This window comes from Mesoplodon bidens (genome assembly GCF_964165515.1).
Source record: "Mesoplodon bidens genome assembly, chromosome: 1".
Lineage (NCBI taxonomy): Eukaryota > Metazoa > Chordata > Mammalia > Artiodactyla > Ziphiidae > Mesoplodon > Mesoplodon bidens.
The window spans coordinates 20,805,168-20,821,038 of NC_138176.1; the positions used below are offsets into that span (position 1 = coordinate 20,805,168).

At 36.5% G+C, this 15,871-nt stretch overlaps 1 protein-coding gene and 1 long non-coding RNA gene across 4 annotated transcripts in view; one reads left to right on the top strand and one right to left on the bottom strand.

Moving 5' to 3' along the window:
• Window positions 1-15,871, top strand: part of LOC308622452 — a 264,527-nt gene that overhangs the window by 100,154 nt on the left and 148,502 nt on the right. The window lies entirely within an intron of this gene.
• Window positions 934-15,871, bottom strand: part of ADD3 (adducin 3) — a 126,031-nt gene continuing 111,093 nt past the window's right edge. For all 3 annotated transcript variants that reach the window (XM_081252888.1, XM_081252887.1, XM_081252889.1), the window contains exons 4-14: window positions 15,669-15,820; window positions 14,409-14,489; window positions 13,412-13,561; window positions 12,782-12,925; window positions 12,571-12,669; window positions 11,262-11,444; window positions 10,439-10,696; window positions 9,020-9,139; window positions 8,499-8,585; window positions 5,522-5,645; window positions 934-3,199 (exon numbers count right to left, since the gene is read on the bottom strand). In XM_081252888.1, the coding sequence (XP_081109014.1) occupies window positions 2,907-3,199; window positions 5,522-5,645; window positions 8,499-8,585; window positions 9,020-9,139; window positions 10,439-10,696; window positions 11,262-11,444; window positions 12,571-12,669; window positions 12,782-12,925; window positions 13,412-13,561; window positions 14,409-14,489; window positions 15,669-15,820 (1,691 nt within the window). In that variant the 3' untranslated portion in view covers window positions 934-2,906. The remainder of the gene's footprint in view (window positions 3,200-5,521; window positions 5,646-8,498; window positions 8,586-9,019; window positions 9,140-10,438; window positions 10,697-11,261; window positions 11,445-12,570; window positions 12,670-12,781; window positions 12,926-13,411; window positions 13,562-14,408; window positions 14,490-15,668; window positions 15,821-15,871) is intronic.

Sequence of the window (15,871 nt, forward strand, 5' to 3'; positions counted from 1 at the left end):
CGGGGCACGAACCCGTGTCCCCTGCATCGGCAGGCGGACTCTCAACCACTGCGCCACCAGGGAAGCCCTGAAAGGGAATTTTGAAATGAGCATCTTTCTAAAACAGCAGTTTTTCGCCAAAGGATTATTTACAAGCCAAAGTAATACTTAAATATGCCCAAGACTATGAATCTATCCTCTGCCCAAACCCTTCATTTTTATAATGGGTAATTATAGTAAAAACTTCAATTAACCAGAACCCTCAATTAACATGATTTCCCCTCTTGCACTCTATTTTTAGGACAAAGTGGTAGAAAAAAATCACAAGAAATCACTCATATGAGGGATTTGGTTTGAAAATCTTCTAGGACAGATTATGCTATGTTTAAGTAGAAAAAAAATCTTGAATAAAATTACACTCACCCCATGATAACCAGTACACAGGAAATATATACATAGCTGAACAAGAGCTAGAAGGGAGTGAAATATTTTGTTGAATGTTAATGTGGTGGAACTGTAACCTTTCTATTCTCTCTACTATCTTCTTTATTGTTACATTGTTACATAAATAAAAATCAAAGAGAAGTAATCTATAAACTCAACACATATTCTGCAACATTTTCTATTCTACATCCATAGATTCTGAGACTGAGAATCAGAATCCTAAGTCCTTCAAAGATCTCTAGATGTCAGAGAAATAGTTAAGTTTGCCATATCCTATCAAGAAAAAAAAAGTAGGTAACTTGGGGAATATTTCCTCCAAAATGAGCTGAAACAAGAAGGGTTTTATATAGTTGATTTTCAACTAATTTGAAAATAAATGTATTAGGACATTCCTTATTCAGAAGTGTCAGTCTTACTCAAAATCTCACTGCAGTACAAAACTCAACAGTCCACAAAGTAATTCAGGATAAGTAACCACCCTTGAACTGAAAGCTCTTGATACCAAGTCCATCTATTTAAAATACTGTTTATTTGTGATTTTACATTAATTAGCATTACATCTAAGAGCAATATCAGATAACATTTATACATTTTCCACATGACACAGAGGTTCACTGGCTCATTCTTTATGCCAAAGCAAGTAAATAGAGGCATTAGCAAAAGGTGCAAATAGTTCACTGTTGCATTTAAAAAATATTTATGCACATTGCATTCATTTTATATATATTTTTAAAACGTTATGGAAAAGCATAGTTCACAGGTTACTGTTTCTACATACGTTGTAATACAACATAAATGATGTAGAACATAAAAGAATCCTCAAATACAGAATTAAGCAACTGAAAGTTTCCACTAAGATTAAAACACTGATTCCAGTAGTTAGTGAGATCTAGAATGAACTTTCCAGGCTCCATTTCAACTTTGCATCATCATACACTCACAGTCAAACAGAACCAGCCCCAGAGCACACTATCATCAGTGTAATTTTTTACACGCCAACTCACCCTTCAGAAATACTTTGGATTATTTTTACCCACTGACTATGTTGGATCATTGATTTTACATTGATTTGTGACATGACTTGGGTGAAAGGGAAAAAAATAACTATATTAAGCCTAGGTTTAAATTTGTATTTACATTAGAAAGAAAGTTAACTGAAAAGATAAGAAAAATTGGTAAAAATTAAGAAGTGGTAGTTCTCTCACGGTGGGGGTGGGATTAGACCCACTGATTTCTTCTTGTGCTGCCTTCTGAAGATACACAAGTTAAAAGGAGGATCCGACCCTTTTTAAAACTCAAATATCAACTAAGAAATACAATAATTTTGGCAGAGAAGCAGAATTTTAGAAATTTGGGACATGTGTTAAATAAATGACACTTCAAATCCTATCATGACTATGAATCATTATCGAACTAGAATTCTTCTCATGACACCTCTCTTGTTCCCTTCATTTTTCACTTTCTCTCTCATTCTTTTCCTTTCTGTTTGGTTACCTTATGAGGGCTTCTTCATTCATTAGTGATACTAAGAGAAAAATACATTATAAGGTTCAAATATGAATCCTGTTATGGCTTTAAATGCTCTAATCCCCTTTTGATACCAAGTCCCTGGATTCTTTAATTATATTTAAGTATACTTAGTACCAAGCAGCCTCAAATGTGCTCTACTGTTAAATGATTGGCTAATATGCTCAGACACTTTTATACTGAATGGTATACAAACATCTCAACATACAAAAATCGTTTTTGCCAGAGTTAAACTAAATAACCCATGTTATGTGTATAAAATCCCCTTTGTTGAAAAATAAGGGGCTTTCTAAACTAATAAAAAAGGAACTTTTCAAAAATTATAGTTTACTAAAATGACGTGTTTTTTTTGCAAACAAAGTTACTTCAGGTGAGGAAATTTTATACTATGAATAAAATTCCAAATGAATCTTTTCTTAAATTTAAAAAAACAATTATGTGCCAGTGTATACTAATGCTATAGATTCTTATCTTAGAAGCTTTTAAAGCATTCTGTTAATGCCCATTTTAACAATGGGAACCCAAAAGGGACAGTCAATAATCAAGATAAAAAACTATAATCTGCTTACCAAGTGAAGCAGGTTTTGAGAAACAAAAATTCTCTCACTTGTTCACTGGTAATTTCTTTCCAACAGATATTATGTAGAAGGCCTGAAGTAATTCAGACAGATATCTGTTTGTGGTGATTATAACAATACTTCATGAGGGCAGAGCTAATCAAAACTAGCAATTGTTTAAAAATTCAAAACCTTTTTTGGACATACAAAATGAGAGATGAATTTGAAAGTGTTTTTCATAATATGTTTTTCTTTTAGTAAAACCTCTTTCCAGTTCTTAAAGTCCAGTTTGCTACATATCCCCAATCTGATCTACCACTGCATATTAATGATCAACTTAAATGTGGTTTTTAAATGTGCAACGTCACATTGTAATAATAATAATTACAAAAAGACTATTTAGGCTTCAACTTTCTCCTTTTTTTTGTTCTTTTTCAGAAAAGAAGGAGTGCGGAATTTCTTCTTTTTCTTGGATGGTGATTTTGAAGGTGAGCCTTCAGGTGACAGGACTTCTTCAATTTTTTCTGGAGACTTAATGGTAATCTCGATGTTTTCTATGGTGGTGCTTGTAGTTAACCTGCTCACTCGCTCAGCAAGCTCGTCTTCAACCCCATGCACGTCATCCTTGCCGTTCACTATCAGGACAGGCATGTCCATGGAGATGAAGCTCTTGGAAAACAGCTCATGGTTTTCTACAAAAGGGGAGGATTTTTTAATTTTATATAGTCAACATCCTTGCTTTATTTTACAAAACTGAAATGTTTAAGCAATGTACTTTAATTCCAGTAAAGATAGATCATTATTTTAATAGACTATGGGTCTATTAGCATAAAGCTAATGCTTTTAAGCGGTATAAAGAGGAAAGTTGTTAGACCAAAGAATGAAGGCTGGATAAGTCCAGTTTGATGACTTGATAGTTTCATTGTAAAGCAAGTCAGTATAAATGAGGAAGACAACATACATATATTTTTCTTTAACTTTGGGGTCACTGGGCAATCAAAATTGAAAAAGATTTCATGCTTCTGTTTGGAAGACATATGACAAACCAATTTTAATTTCACAAATTCTTAAGAATTGCCAATATCCAGGTTAAGGTAAGTCAATATAAATGTTGAACAAAAGTAGCACCCCATTTAATAAAAAATATAAAATTATTGGGAGCTTTAAGTAAAATCCATGGTAAACTTACTGTATCAGGTGTTCAATTTCTTTATATGAAGACAAATGACAGAGGGACAGACTCTAAAGATTAAGTCGGTGAAGGCTATGGGAAATTACATTGAATACCTTCTAATTTTTCAGGGATATTTTGCGGTGACTGAGTTTGAGACTGAATTTGTGAAACAGATGAAGCGTCATCTGAGAGTAATTCCTGCTCAGCATCTGTTGGATAAGAGTTTAGTTAAAAGCCATGCAAAACAAAGAAGCATAAGATTTCAGGGAGGTTAGTGCATACATCAAATACCTGCAATACACAGGGATGATAAGCTCTTCAGCAATGAGCTGAGCATGCTAACAGTTATCCCACATATCGATAACTATGCAGTAAGAGGAGGTTAATGTGTTAACATTTCTGGCTGCTACTGGTAATTTTATACACATGCTTTAAGGAAGCATGGCTACTGGAAGCCCAGGCAAATAATATGTATGCATTTAACTTTTGCTAGAGTGTTAGAAAATCAAAATACATTGAGCAGCCAAATGAAAAGAAATATGAAAGCTTCACCAATGATGCTACATTAATGAGGCAGAATGCCTCACTGAATTTTTGATCAATATCCAATTAGTGATTCCTGTCAGCAATATTAGTGAGCCAATTCAGGTCATAATGAATGTGGAAGAAACTATAAAGTTATATATAAAAGGTGATGGTTCTATTGTGCGTATTTGTTACCTGGCATCTTTAGGCTTTCAAAAAATAAGAGATTAAAGAGGGACATTTTACAAAATACAAAAACAGAGAAAGTTTCCAACCTTATGTTAGAATAAACAAGTTGAATAGTATCACCTAACATTTAGTGTAATTACATTAATGAGTCAGGATGACTTCCTTTTGTGACAAAGACACTAACACACTTATAAAAACTGTTCCCTGGATGATCCAGATGTCATTAGTTCTTTCTACATGATATCTAACTGGGACAAAGATTCTTTAACTATTGGTTCTGTTTTGCATAAAAATTTCAACTGTATATTGAAGATGCTCTAAAGCAGAGGCTCTTACCCTCTTTTGGGGTTACAGACTTCTTGCCCTCCACCTTGCACCCTTGCCTTCCTCAAATCTGTATTGCACAAAATTAAGCATATATTTTTCAGATGGCTCATGGACTGTCTAAAGCTTATCCAAAGACCCAAGATTGAGAATGCTTGCTACAAAGAATCTCTTATTCTTGAGAAAAAGGGAGCTAATATTCAATTGGCATTTTCATGAACAATTCTAAAATACAACCCTTGCTTAGGGTTCTGAAGTCAGATAAAAGCAACCTCACTAGAGTGCCCATGTACTTAAGGAAAGTCACATAAAAATTCTAGCAGTTTGTTTTATATTTTGATTTTGAAATTAAATATTGACATCTTGAGACATCCAGTAACAATAGAGATTTTACAAAGCATTAAAGCCACATACTTGTTAATCTATAATTATGTCAAAATAGAAAGTTTTTAAAAAAAGCCACATATTCTGAATGTTTAAATCTATTAATGTATCTACACTTACTCTAGCTAGTGATTCTTTACTCATCCGGGGATTTCACTTTACTATAGAAGACTTTTTGCTAGCAATCAGATTGTTTTCTGAGGAAAACAGTCTTCTCTACACGTTAACATAGATGGTGTGTGGTAGCTATTTGCATTTCAGTCCTACTTATACTCAAGTAAGGACTGGGAGAGAGGATATGGAACAACTGATTGTAAAAGGAACATTAAAAAAAAAAACCCTGACTGCCCTCTGTCATCCACCTCAAGAGGCTGTTAGCAGTGTGGTTATCTTGGGCTCAATCTCAAAACGAACTAACCTTCCAGTCCTTGCTGTTTACGTTCAATTGCCTTCTTATACTCTTCAAGTTCTCCTTCTGTGAGATGACTGAAGGGGTTGGGAGGAGCTGGTGGGGCATGATCGTCTTCTTCAAACTGCATGGTCTTGCAAAGAAAAGCACTGACTTGTTACCAAGAACTTTACTTATATCTATATATTTATTTATATATATTTACATATATACACAACTTCATACACACACTTAAATGTATATATGATGTTTGTGACACCCCACCTCACACCAATCATAAGAAATGATAAAGTAACATGCTTTGTTTAAAATATTCATATCAGATTAATGCTTTTAGACTACTGATCCAATAGACTAAAATTGCCAGTGATGTTTCCTCAATAAGCCTGCATAGGTCAATTTTAATAACTCTGAAAAAAAAACTAAGCCAAGTTCTAGAAAGCTTCATATAACTAAGAAATATCTTAAAAATGAAGAATTTCAAAAAGTCTTTGAAGAAAGTCTTAGAAAAATGAAACTGTACCAAAAGAACTTTAAATTTGCTATGAAAATAAACTTGTACCTATTTGCTCTAGAAAAGAAATTAATGAGACTTACAGCTAAACCTGGCAGATTGAACCCACGCATTTAAAAAAATTCCTCCCAAAACCCCACTAAAATGATAGTAAAGGAACAACCACAAAAAGTATAAACTTTTAAGGACAAAAGAATGGAAGATGAGCCAACAGAGGATGAGAAGTCGTAACACATTGTTGGAAGATGGAAAGCAGGTGGAAGAATGGGTGGAAGAGCTGAGAAAGTTGAAGCCTTCGCCTTGCAAAGGAGAAACCTGCTCATTTGCCCTGTGGAGGCCTGGTAAGGCTCAGGTATCACAGAAGGTGCGGTGAAGAAAAGCTGAAAAGTGGGGACAAGTTAGAAGTGTAAATAAGGAACAGACAGATTCTCAGGTCCCCTTTCCTGTTCCACACAGCTGAGCATTTACTTCTCTCTCATCTCTGCAGAAGATCAGAGGCTTATTCTTCAGAACAACTGATTAGGGGACACAAAACATAGCTGAGGGTTCCCAGGATGATGGTGGGAGACTGGCAAGAGACTAGAGAATTCTCTGGATAAATTAAATGACCCCAGATAAAACAACTACAGATACTAACATCTGGGCATTTCTGAAAGAATCAACCTGGTCCACATCCAGTCACCCTACAGTGGAGCTCGCCAGTTCCCAAGCTCTGCACCCACCTGAAGCTTCTGACTGGCTTTCAGTGTCTCATTCTTAAATACAGACAGAGTACCACGGATTTCCAGACACTTGAGGAAAGTTTCCAACATGGAGGAAACCACAATTAAAAAGAAAAAGGGAACTCAGAAGAAACAGACAATAAAGGCAGCTGAAGAAAATTTAAAATTGATTCCCTTAGAGCAATAAGAGAAAATACTGTATCCAGAAAGACCAGGATGTTATTTAAAAAAAAAAAAAAAAAGGAACATTCAGGGAATAAGAAGTCTTAAAAAGTAAAAAAAAAAAAATCAAAATAGAAAATTAAATAGAAGGCTTAGAAAATAAAGTCAAGCAAATCTCCCAGAAAGTAGGATTAAAAGACAAAGAGATATAAAATAGGAAAGAAAAAAATCAGAGGCTTAGTCAAAGAGATCCAACTAACAGCATATATATCCTGACAGAAAAAGAAATTGAAGGGAAAAGGACTACTTACTGAAGAAATATTTTAAAAAATTCCCAGGACATGACTTTGCAGATTGAAAAGGGTTACTACGTGCTAAAAGTGGAGACTAAATAGAAATTACTACAAAGCACACCATCATAAAATTTCAGAACAGCAGGAATATAGAAAGGGTCTTAAAAAAAAAAGCCTACACAAAGGTACACGAATCACAATGCTCTCCTACTTCTTAACAATGATATGGAGCTAGGGGATAATATGGTGATGCTTTTCATTTTATTTGTAAACTAGAATTCTGTATCCATTACATGCACATTTGAAGGTAGAATACAGGTTTTCAGACTGTTACCTCCTATGTATCCTTTCCCAGAAAGCTATTAGAGGATGCGCTCAATGATAAAGGAGTAAGAAAGGAGTCTCCCTTTCTTAAGTAGGAGACATACGATGCAGGAAACAGGACTACATGGTGAGAAGCACAGGAATCCTCAGGATGGGCCTGTACCTCTGGCCTGAAGAGCACCTAGTCCAGATCCGGACCAGAATAACAATGACAAAGGGCTAGTCCAGATCCGGACCAGAATAACAATGAAAAAGGGCTAGAACTGAGAGATTACCTGTTACCTCTGACCCTATGGAAAATACTATTAAGAAAAGTTTGGGAAGAACTAAGCCCAATGTATCCTAAGTACTAAGCCAATGAAAAAAGGAGGCAACTTTTTCTCCAAGGGGAGAAAAGTTGTATAAGAAAGGAAATGTCATCATGGGATACTACCTGGCTCAGCAGTAAGCGTTTAAAAATATAAACACTGAAAGCTGACTAGACAAAACATTGTGGTACAACCTTACTGGGTGAATGAAAAAGGGAAGCCTTGTGTAAACAGGCTAGATCCTCATAGTCCACAAAAGAAGTCACTACTGTCTTTCATTAATTCTAAGATGCACTTTTCTCCCACATTTTCTGATCCTGAAATTGGCATTCATCTTATAATTAGGTTTTTTTCTCTTTCAGTGATACATAAAATAATGGTACTTCTCATAGTTGATGAAATAGATTTGATGAAATACAGTTGACGACTAAAACTGATAAACCAAGAAAAAGCAGAATAAAGATGCTCTTTAGAACCAAAAGTGTATGCTAGAATAAAGTCCTTGCCCCTAGAAGTTGGGAATTGAAGGTGACATTTTAAGTCTTGTGGATTATTTGACTTTCTAACTTGTGTTTATATTAACTTTAGTAAAGACAGATATTCATATTTAAAAAGCAAATAAATTAACGTGAAAACAAAGATCATATTGCTTTATGGACTTACAGAAGGAGGCTTATCCACAACAATTCCAGCAAGCAACTGAGATTGTGGTCCTGCTGTTTTCAAGTCATATCGATTTTGTTCTCGAATCTGAATTGAAACACAGTAACAAGTTCTTGGGGGCAACTCTGCAGGTGACCTTTGGCTTACTATTTGACCACCCCAGGGTAAGAGCCTCTTTAATTCCCACCTCCACAAAGCCCTCTTTTACCATCATAACAACTCACATTAATCTCCACTCTTCTTGATGTGTGATTTCCTATTGTCTTACATTGTTAGAGGACTACATTTTTCACTAATACAGCAGAAATATGTCTAATACTTCTTCCCCGTATAGCCCGCTCACCAGAAACTAGAACAGAACTGGAGGTATTCAATACAAGCTAAAATTATACAGAATTAAATTTCAAATTCTTCTGTATTTAAACCTCTAAGCTTAGCATTAATCAGATTCAGTCACCAGTGATTTAAACATAAAACTGCATAAAAAGGCCTCGTCTAGTCACAGATCAACCATGTCTTACCTTATTTCTCTTCTCTAGTACCTCATTCGGGTTTGTGTTTAAAGGAACAAACTGATTTGGATCTTCAATTTTGATAGGTGTTCCACTACTAACTTTTGAAGAGTCCTCTGCCTTCATCCACTAAAGAATCAAACATTTTCCAGAATGAAGCTTTGTGTTAAGGAAATATGGTAGGTTCTTGACAACTGTTGATTGACTCCAGTGGTTGGGTGCATACACTGCTAATATTTCAAAGAATTTCACTGAGTAGTTTTTAGTGGTCAATTAGTGTATCTCCCATACTAGTTAGAATCAGCATTCACTTAAAAACAAACAAATGTCATTACTATTCACATGAATACTAGATTATGCCTATTTAAATTTTTTCCTTTTGGCATTTTAACTATATTGGTGAAAATATTTCAAGTATATAGAGCTTGATCTCACATTAACTCACATTCAGAGTTGCCATCTGCATTCAAGTTTTAAGTGATGATGGCTAAGAAGTCATCAAAAAGGACTCAAGAAATCTCCTAAGATTTAGTTTTCCAGATATCATTTTTATTTTTGGCTGACAGAATGGGCCAAGCCCCTGACCAGCATTTCACAAAGGGGATAATCTTGTAGTAATCTATAGTGTAATGGCACCACACGGGTGGAAAAGCCTTAAATAATTCTTCTCATTTTCCCGTTATATCCCTTAAAGAAAGCTAATATTCATCAAGATTAATGATGACTGGCCGTTAGTTTCTGTCAATAAAATTAATTCTGGGAAACTTATGTTCTTTTACTAGGAGATAAGAAATCAATATAGACTAGGGGAAATAAAAAACTTTGATGCCTAGGTATTTCCATATTGAATACTACTGATTTATATGATAGGATGAACCAATTTTGAGTACCTATAGAATATTTAGTGATAAGCACTCCAAAATTAAACCAAATCTGAGACAAAATGCTGCAAAATTTAAGATAACCTGTTTCTTTATCTACAAGATCTTGCCTGTGTGCAGTAATTCACAAAATCTGGCACCGTTAGGTGTTGATAACTTTTATAGTTCTGATTCACAAGTACAATATAAACTACAAAGCAGTATCATGCAATGGGTAACACTGGGCTCCAGAGACAGACTGCCTGCATTCAAACCCTGATTCTACCATTCACAAATGATTAGTGAATCCCTCTGTGCCTCCGTTTTCTCATCTATAAAATGGAGGGGAAAAACAGCATCCCTTCCATATTAGGAGAAGTAAATGAGGTAATTCATGTACGGCACTTACAACAAAGTGCCTTGCACAAAGGTTACCTGATAAGTTATAGTGATATTATTGTTAGCGTTATATTCTACTTCCCCAATATTTTCAACATAGACCATCCAATTCATCAGTAAACGAGGCAAAATATTTAGTAAAGGCAAACCACGTAAAGTAGGGGCATACTGTGATTTTGGTCCTGGGACTGGTCTCCCCATTCCGAGACTCCTCAGGCACATTCACTTTCATGTAGGTATTTGGTGAGTTCAGCCATCTTGTTTTTTCACGCTGCTGCCTCTGTGCCATGTATTTGAGAGGAGAGAGTGGCACTGTATCATCTTCAAAGGAAAAGGCAGTCACGGTTGCTGGGATCTCCACATCACTCTTGTGCCTAGGCTTTTCTCGAATGAGAGGATGCCTGTAAGCATAGCCTGTTCTATATCCCTAGGGGAGGGAAAAACCACATTTGAAGCTATCAAACTTGTAGCAAACACAGCATTTAGAGTCTAATTCTTTAAACAAATGATTCAATAAGACCCTTTTACCAAAAAAACAAATAAAGGGAAGATCCTTCCAAACTCCATATAACCTCCACATAACACTAGAGTTGAAAATTAAGCAAATATCAAGATCTGGTTAAAACTGATTTCAGCTGACAAAGCAATTTCCACTCACACAACTGTTCCTGACAAAGGTAATTTCAAAACTGCTCACCAGAAACATGTTCCTAGATATAAACTGGTTTTCTGGAGGCCAAATCTCAGTGCTCATTTAATAAGTATTTGTTCCCGGGTCTGAAGGCAATCTGCCTTCTGACTCTTAGTGCAAGAGGCTAATAACTAAGATAAGACAACAGTTGCATGTTTCACTGATTCTTAAAATACACTGAATTCCTTCTTGGGGTCACACTCTGGAGTAAGGAGCATGTTCCAAAACCAAAGGGAGATGGAAACATCTGCTCTTGAATCTGGAAACATGAAATCAAGGTTATGTTCAATTTTTCACCTACCAAATTGTCCAGAGTCCTCATCAGCCCTTCAAACTCAATCTCGCCAACCTTCCATTTCTGATGGGCACCCATATTCACTCCTCCTCCTCCAGATGCTGCCACAGTGTGAGTGGAAGCTTTATACTTCTGAAGATCCAGTACAAGCAGATTGTCTACTCCACCTGCCCCTGCTAATGCCCGCACCTGTAATCAATGGCAAAATATAGAGGCACAGGACTGTAAAGACTAGAATGAGTATTTCACTTTTAAAGAGGCATAAGGTTGATTCAGCAAATATCTGTAACACTTTCTTCCAGGCTGCCAACAAAGAAATACACTTGTGAAAGCAGGCAGCTGAAGTATCTTTTCCATCTATCTATACCTTCCAGGACTCTGACCCTCCCTGATGGAAAACACATTTAGAGCCATACCTTTTAATATATTTCAAGAAACTGAATTCTCTTGCCAAATTTTAAAGTTCTTTCCTTGCAGTTTTCCCATGGCAATCCAGTTAATACTTTTGTTGACAGTTATAATTTTAAAGGAATATAAACACTATACTGTGAATTTAAGAATATTTAGGCAGAAGTCTGCTTATTATCTCAATATAATTAAGCTTTTCATAGCCTCATTTGAGAAGAAGAGTGACCATTAAAGCAAAAAAAAAAAAAAAAAGGTGGTTAAGACAAGTTGGTAGAAAAAGTTTTTTCCCCCTTTTTTGCGGCCTTTCCAATAAATTCAGATTATTACCATTTGCTTCAAGAGAATCTGCTTGATTTTTGTTAAAGGGCGAAATTAGGGCCATTAAATGCATTCATCTTCTCTGGGGGAAAAGTGGTTAATAAGTAATCCATTATAATAATGAGGCTGAGGCTGTGGCATCGCCGGAAACTGCATGAGTTCATAAAACTTCTGGCACTGCTCTTACACTTTTTATAAAAGTGGCCACAACACAGCTGGTCTATTTTGATAACTGGTAGTCACCTTTCTCAATTAGCACCACATCACTAGAGGGTGAAAATGGAGAAATGTGCAACTATACCATCTTAAAAAGTAGGATTATAAGGAAAATGATGTTTATGCAGCACTTAGATTTGGTGTGTGTCTGTATATGAATTTCAATTTTCTTTCCTCCTGTTTTCAATTCAAGAGATACCTCAGTTGACCCTTTTTTACTCAAGTGAAGCAGAACTTCTCTTAAAAGACAAAACAAAAAGCCACCAACTGACAGAACTCTGGAAATAAGTAAACACAATACCCAACACAACAAATAACAAAGCAAAAAAAAAAAAAAAGAGAGAGAGAGAGGGGGGTAGACAATTTTTCTTACCTGAATCTCACAGGCTATCTGCACATTAAAAATGTAATGAAAAGCCTCCTCAACTGTTTCTCCAAGTGCTACCACACCATGATTTCTGAGTACCAGCACCTAAAATAGAATCCCAAAGCAATCACTTTAAATAACTGGCATAGCTCACACTGCTTTCATCAACAGTAACAGCAACAAAAATAGCTCCTTAGATAGAAACTCTACTACATACCTTACAACTTGGCCCCAGAACTTTCTGCAGTTGAATTCTCTCCTCCTGTTCATCAAGTGACCCTTGGTAGTCATAATAGGCGACATCTCCCAGGATCAGGGACTCTTGAGAAATTGGAAGGATCCCGCACTTCATGGAGGATACCTATTTGGTTGGGTTCATGCCAAGATAACACACTTAGTTACTAACTACACCTTCATAGGAACTGGATTCTTCAGTCAGCTCAGGGACCGCTGGCCTATTCACTGTGTTCACCATTCCAGCCCACCTCCCACTTCAGTTCTTCACTTCTTCAAGAGAAAAAAAAAAAAAGACCTTTTAGGGATACTACTCAATTTACATGCTGTGCCAGATATTAGGAAAGAAGGCTTGCTCTAAAGAACTCAATGACCCCATTATTAAACCGATGAGATCAAAATGCAAATGCTATCTCTCCAGTTGTTTCCTAGAACAGTAGCATTTACTCCAAAGGGACTTTTGCTTTCTGGGTATGCAGAGGATTAATACTTTGAAAATAACTTCAAATGGTGGGGTCTGAAAGAATGAAGATTATAAAGTATCATGTAAGGAAAGCCATGAAAAAATACACTTCCCAGGGTCATTGTTGATTTTGGCCCTTCAGTGACTTACAGCTGCCGTTGCAAGGGTATGGATGTGTATCACACACTTAACATCAGGACGTGTTGAATAGATTGCGGCATGGGGACTGAAGCCTGTGTGGTCAATTTTCAAATTAGTACTTCCCTGATCAACCACTTCTCCTATTATATTGACTTTCACCTGGAAAAAACAGAAAGACACAGTTAACTGGCACACATGCATCAAAGTTTCCTGTGTTTCATGAGCTAAACCAGGGGGTAGCAAACTTTTTGTCAAAAGCCAGATAGCAAATATTTTAGATTTTGCGGGCCTCTGTTGCAACTACTCAACTCTGCCATGGTAGTATACAAGCAGCCACAAACTACTGTAAAAGAATGGGTGTGGCTTTGTTCCCATAAAATTTTATTTACAAAAACAGGTAGTCTGCAACAAAACTCAGCATTTAGCAAGAAGCACAGTTTCCAAGAAACTGAATAACTTAAGCTCTTCACTGAAAGTCTGGATAAGTCTGGCATTTACTGAACTGGCTGGAAAATGTTCATTTGCTAATTAACACTACAGCACCAAAACCAACGTAGTTCCTACTCTTCTAGAGGCCAATGACAGTGGCTTGGGGTACAATCATGGAAAAATAAAATGCTAGAATGTCAGACCCCATACTCACACCAACTGAACTTTGTTTAAATCTAGCTATACAATATACAGATTTTGTGTGTGGGTTTTTTTGTTTTTTTTTTTAAAACAAATTACAGAGAATACAGGGTGAAAAAAATCAAGATTCTCTAAAAAACATAAATAGGTTAACTGATTAGACCAATTCATTTATTAGGCTCTTCAACTACCCTGTTTTTCTTGAACGCTAAAGCTTTTCTTAAAAATCAACATTAGCTTTCCAAATTCTTCCCTGTTCACTAGTAAATGTTCTTCCATCCATACCTTTGCTTGTTCTGTCCTGTATTAAAAGCTAAAATCAGTCAGAAAAGTACAAGGAAGCACAGAAAAAGTAACATAGGAATGAAAATTGTACCAAATTGGAGGCGGTGGCTTCAGAAAAAGACAGGCCTCTGGGAATTATTATTATGTGGTCTTGCTCCTTACTTATTCTTACCTGGGAAAAAGAAAAACAAAACAAAACAATACAGATTTACTATGAGGTGTTCATATTTTGCAGTGTAAACATGACTAGGAATATATTTACAATGAATAACTGTAAGATATCTGGGGGGAAAAACAAAGCAGAAGTTAAAGCTGTGCAGCATGAAACTTTCCTTGAAAAGTTTTCTTCCCTCAAGCCCTCAAGTACTGCTAAAAAATTCTGACATTAGTTTCTCATTTACTGGACTTACCTAAAAGTGTTATTTTGGGGGTCCTAAGGTTATTTAGGGTCAGCTACACGCAGGAGAAACGAATGCCAGTATTGTTCAACCCAATGCAATATGGAAATTAAGGGGAAATGGGCAAAGGAAAGAGAATAGATTCTCTTCCTAGGAACGAATTAAGGTGGAAATGGAAGGGGAAGCCAAGGAATAGCTGGAGGAAGGGATGAAAAGTTGTAGGAAGACTGCACCTCACATCTGTGCCATTTTCATCACACAATATTTTCATACTTTTTGCTTCCAAATATTGTCTTGTGTCCAAGTGTGGCAACATGAAAACAAGATGATGATGAATGGGAAAAATATATTTAAAAAATAAAGACGAGAGAGGAAACTTCCCTGGCCCCCTCTATTTTCCCTGCCCCAAGTACTTTTTAAAGCATTTTTTTTTTTTTTTTTTTGTGGTACGCGGGTCTCTCACTGTTGTGGCCTCTCCCGTTGAGGAGCACAGGCTCCAGACGCTCAGGCTCAGCGGCCATGGCTCACAGGCCCAGCCGCTCCACGGCATGTGGGATCCTCCCGGACCGGGGCACGAACCCGTGTCCCCTGCATCAGCAGGCGGGGTCTCAACCACTGCGCCACCAGGGAAGCCCTAAAGCATTTTTTAATATCACTGACTCTCAGACATAATTAACACAGAGAGAGAAAATTCTGCCAGGAGGATTTCTTCCTGGATAGGTTCTGCGACTGGTCTGAATTAAGGAAACGACAGATAACAAATGGAGAAGAACGTTGGGGTAACTGCAGCCTCTCCCTTAAACATAAGGTTTATATCAGGATGAGGTTGTGGTCCAGCGTGCTAGGTTCAGAGAATAAGGCCTGAAAACCAGACTTCTGAGTAAAGGTGAGGAGAGTATAGTTGCCTTTAAGTTGGGATTTTAAAAAAAGGAACTGAAAGACGAAGGACTCACTGAGATATATGTATTTGCCAGGTGGGCCCATCCAAACAAATCTGCAAGTCTGTATAGGCTGGCAAGTTTACAACGAGTAAGCTTTTCTCCCTTCATGTACGAGGATGTATCTGTCCCAGGAAGGTCATTGATAGGTGTGACCATGCCGAGACCTAAAAGAGGAAAAATTGTGGAGAAAGATTCAGGTCAAATAATTCCTTACC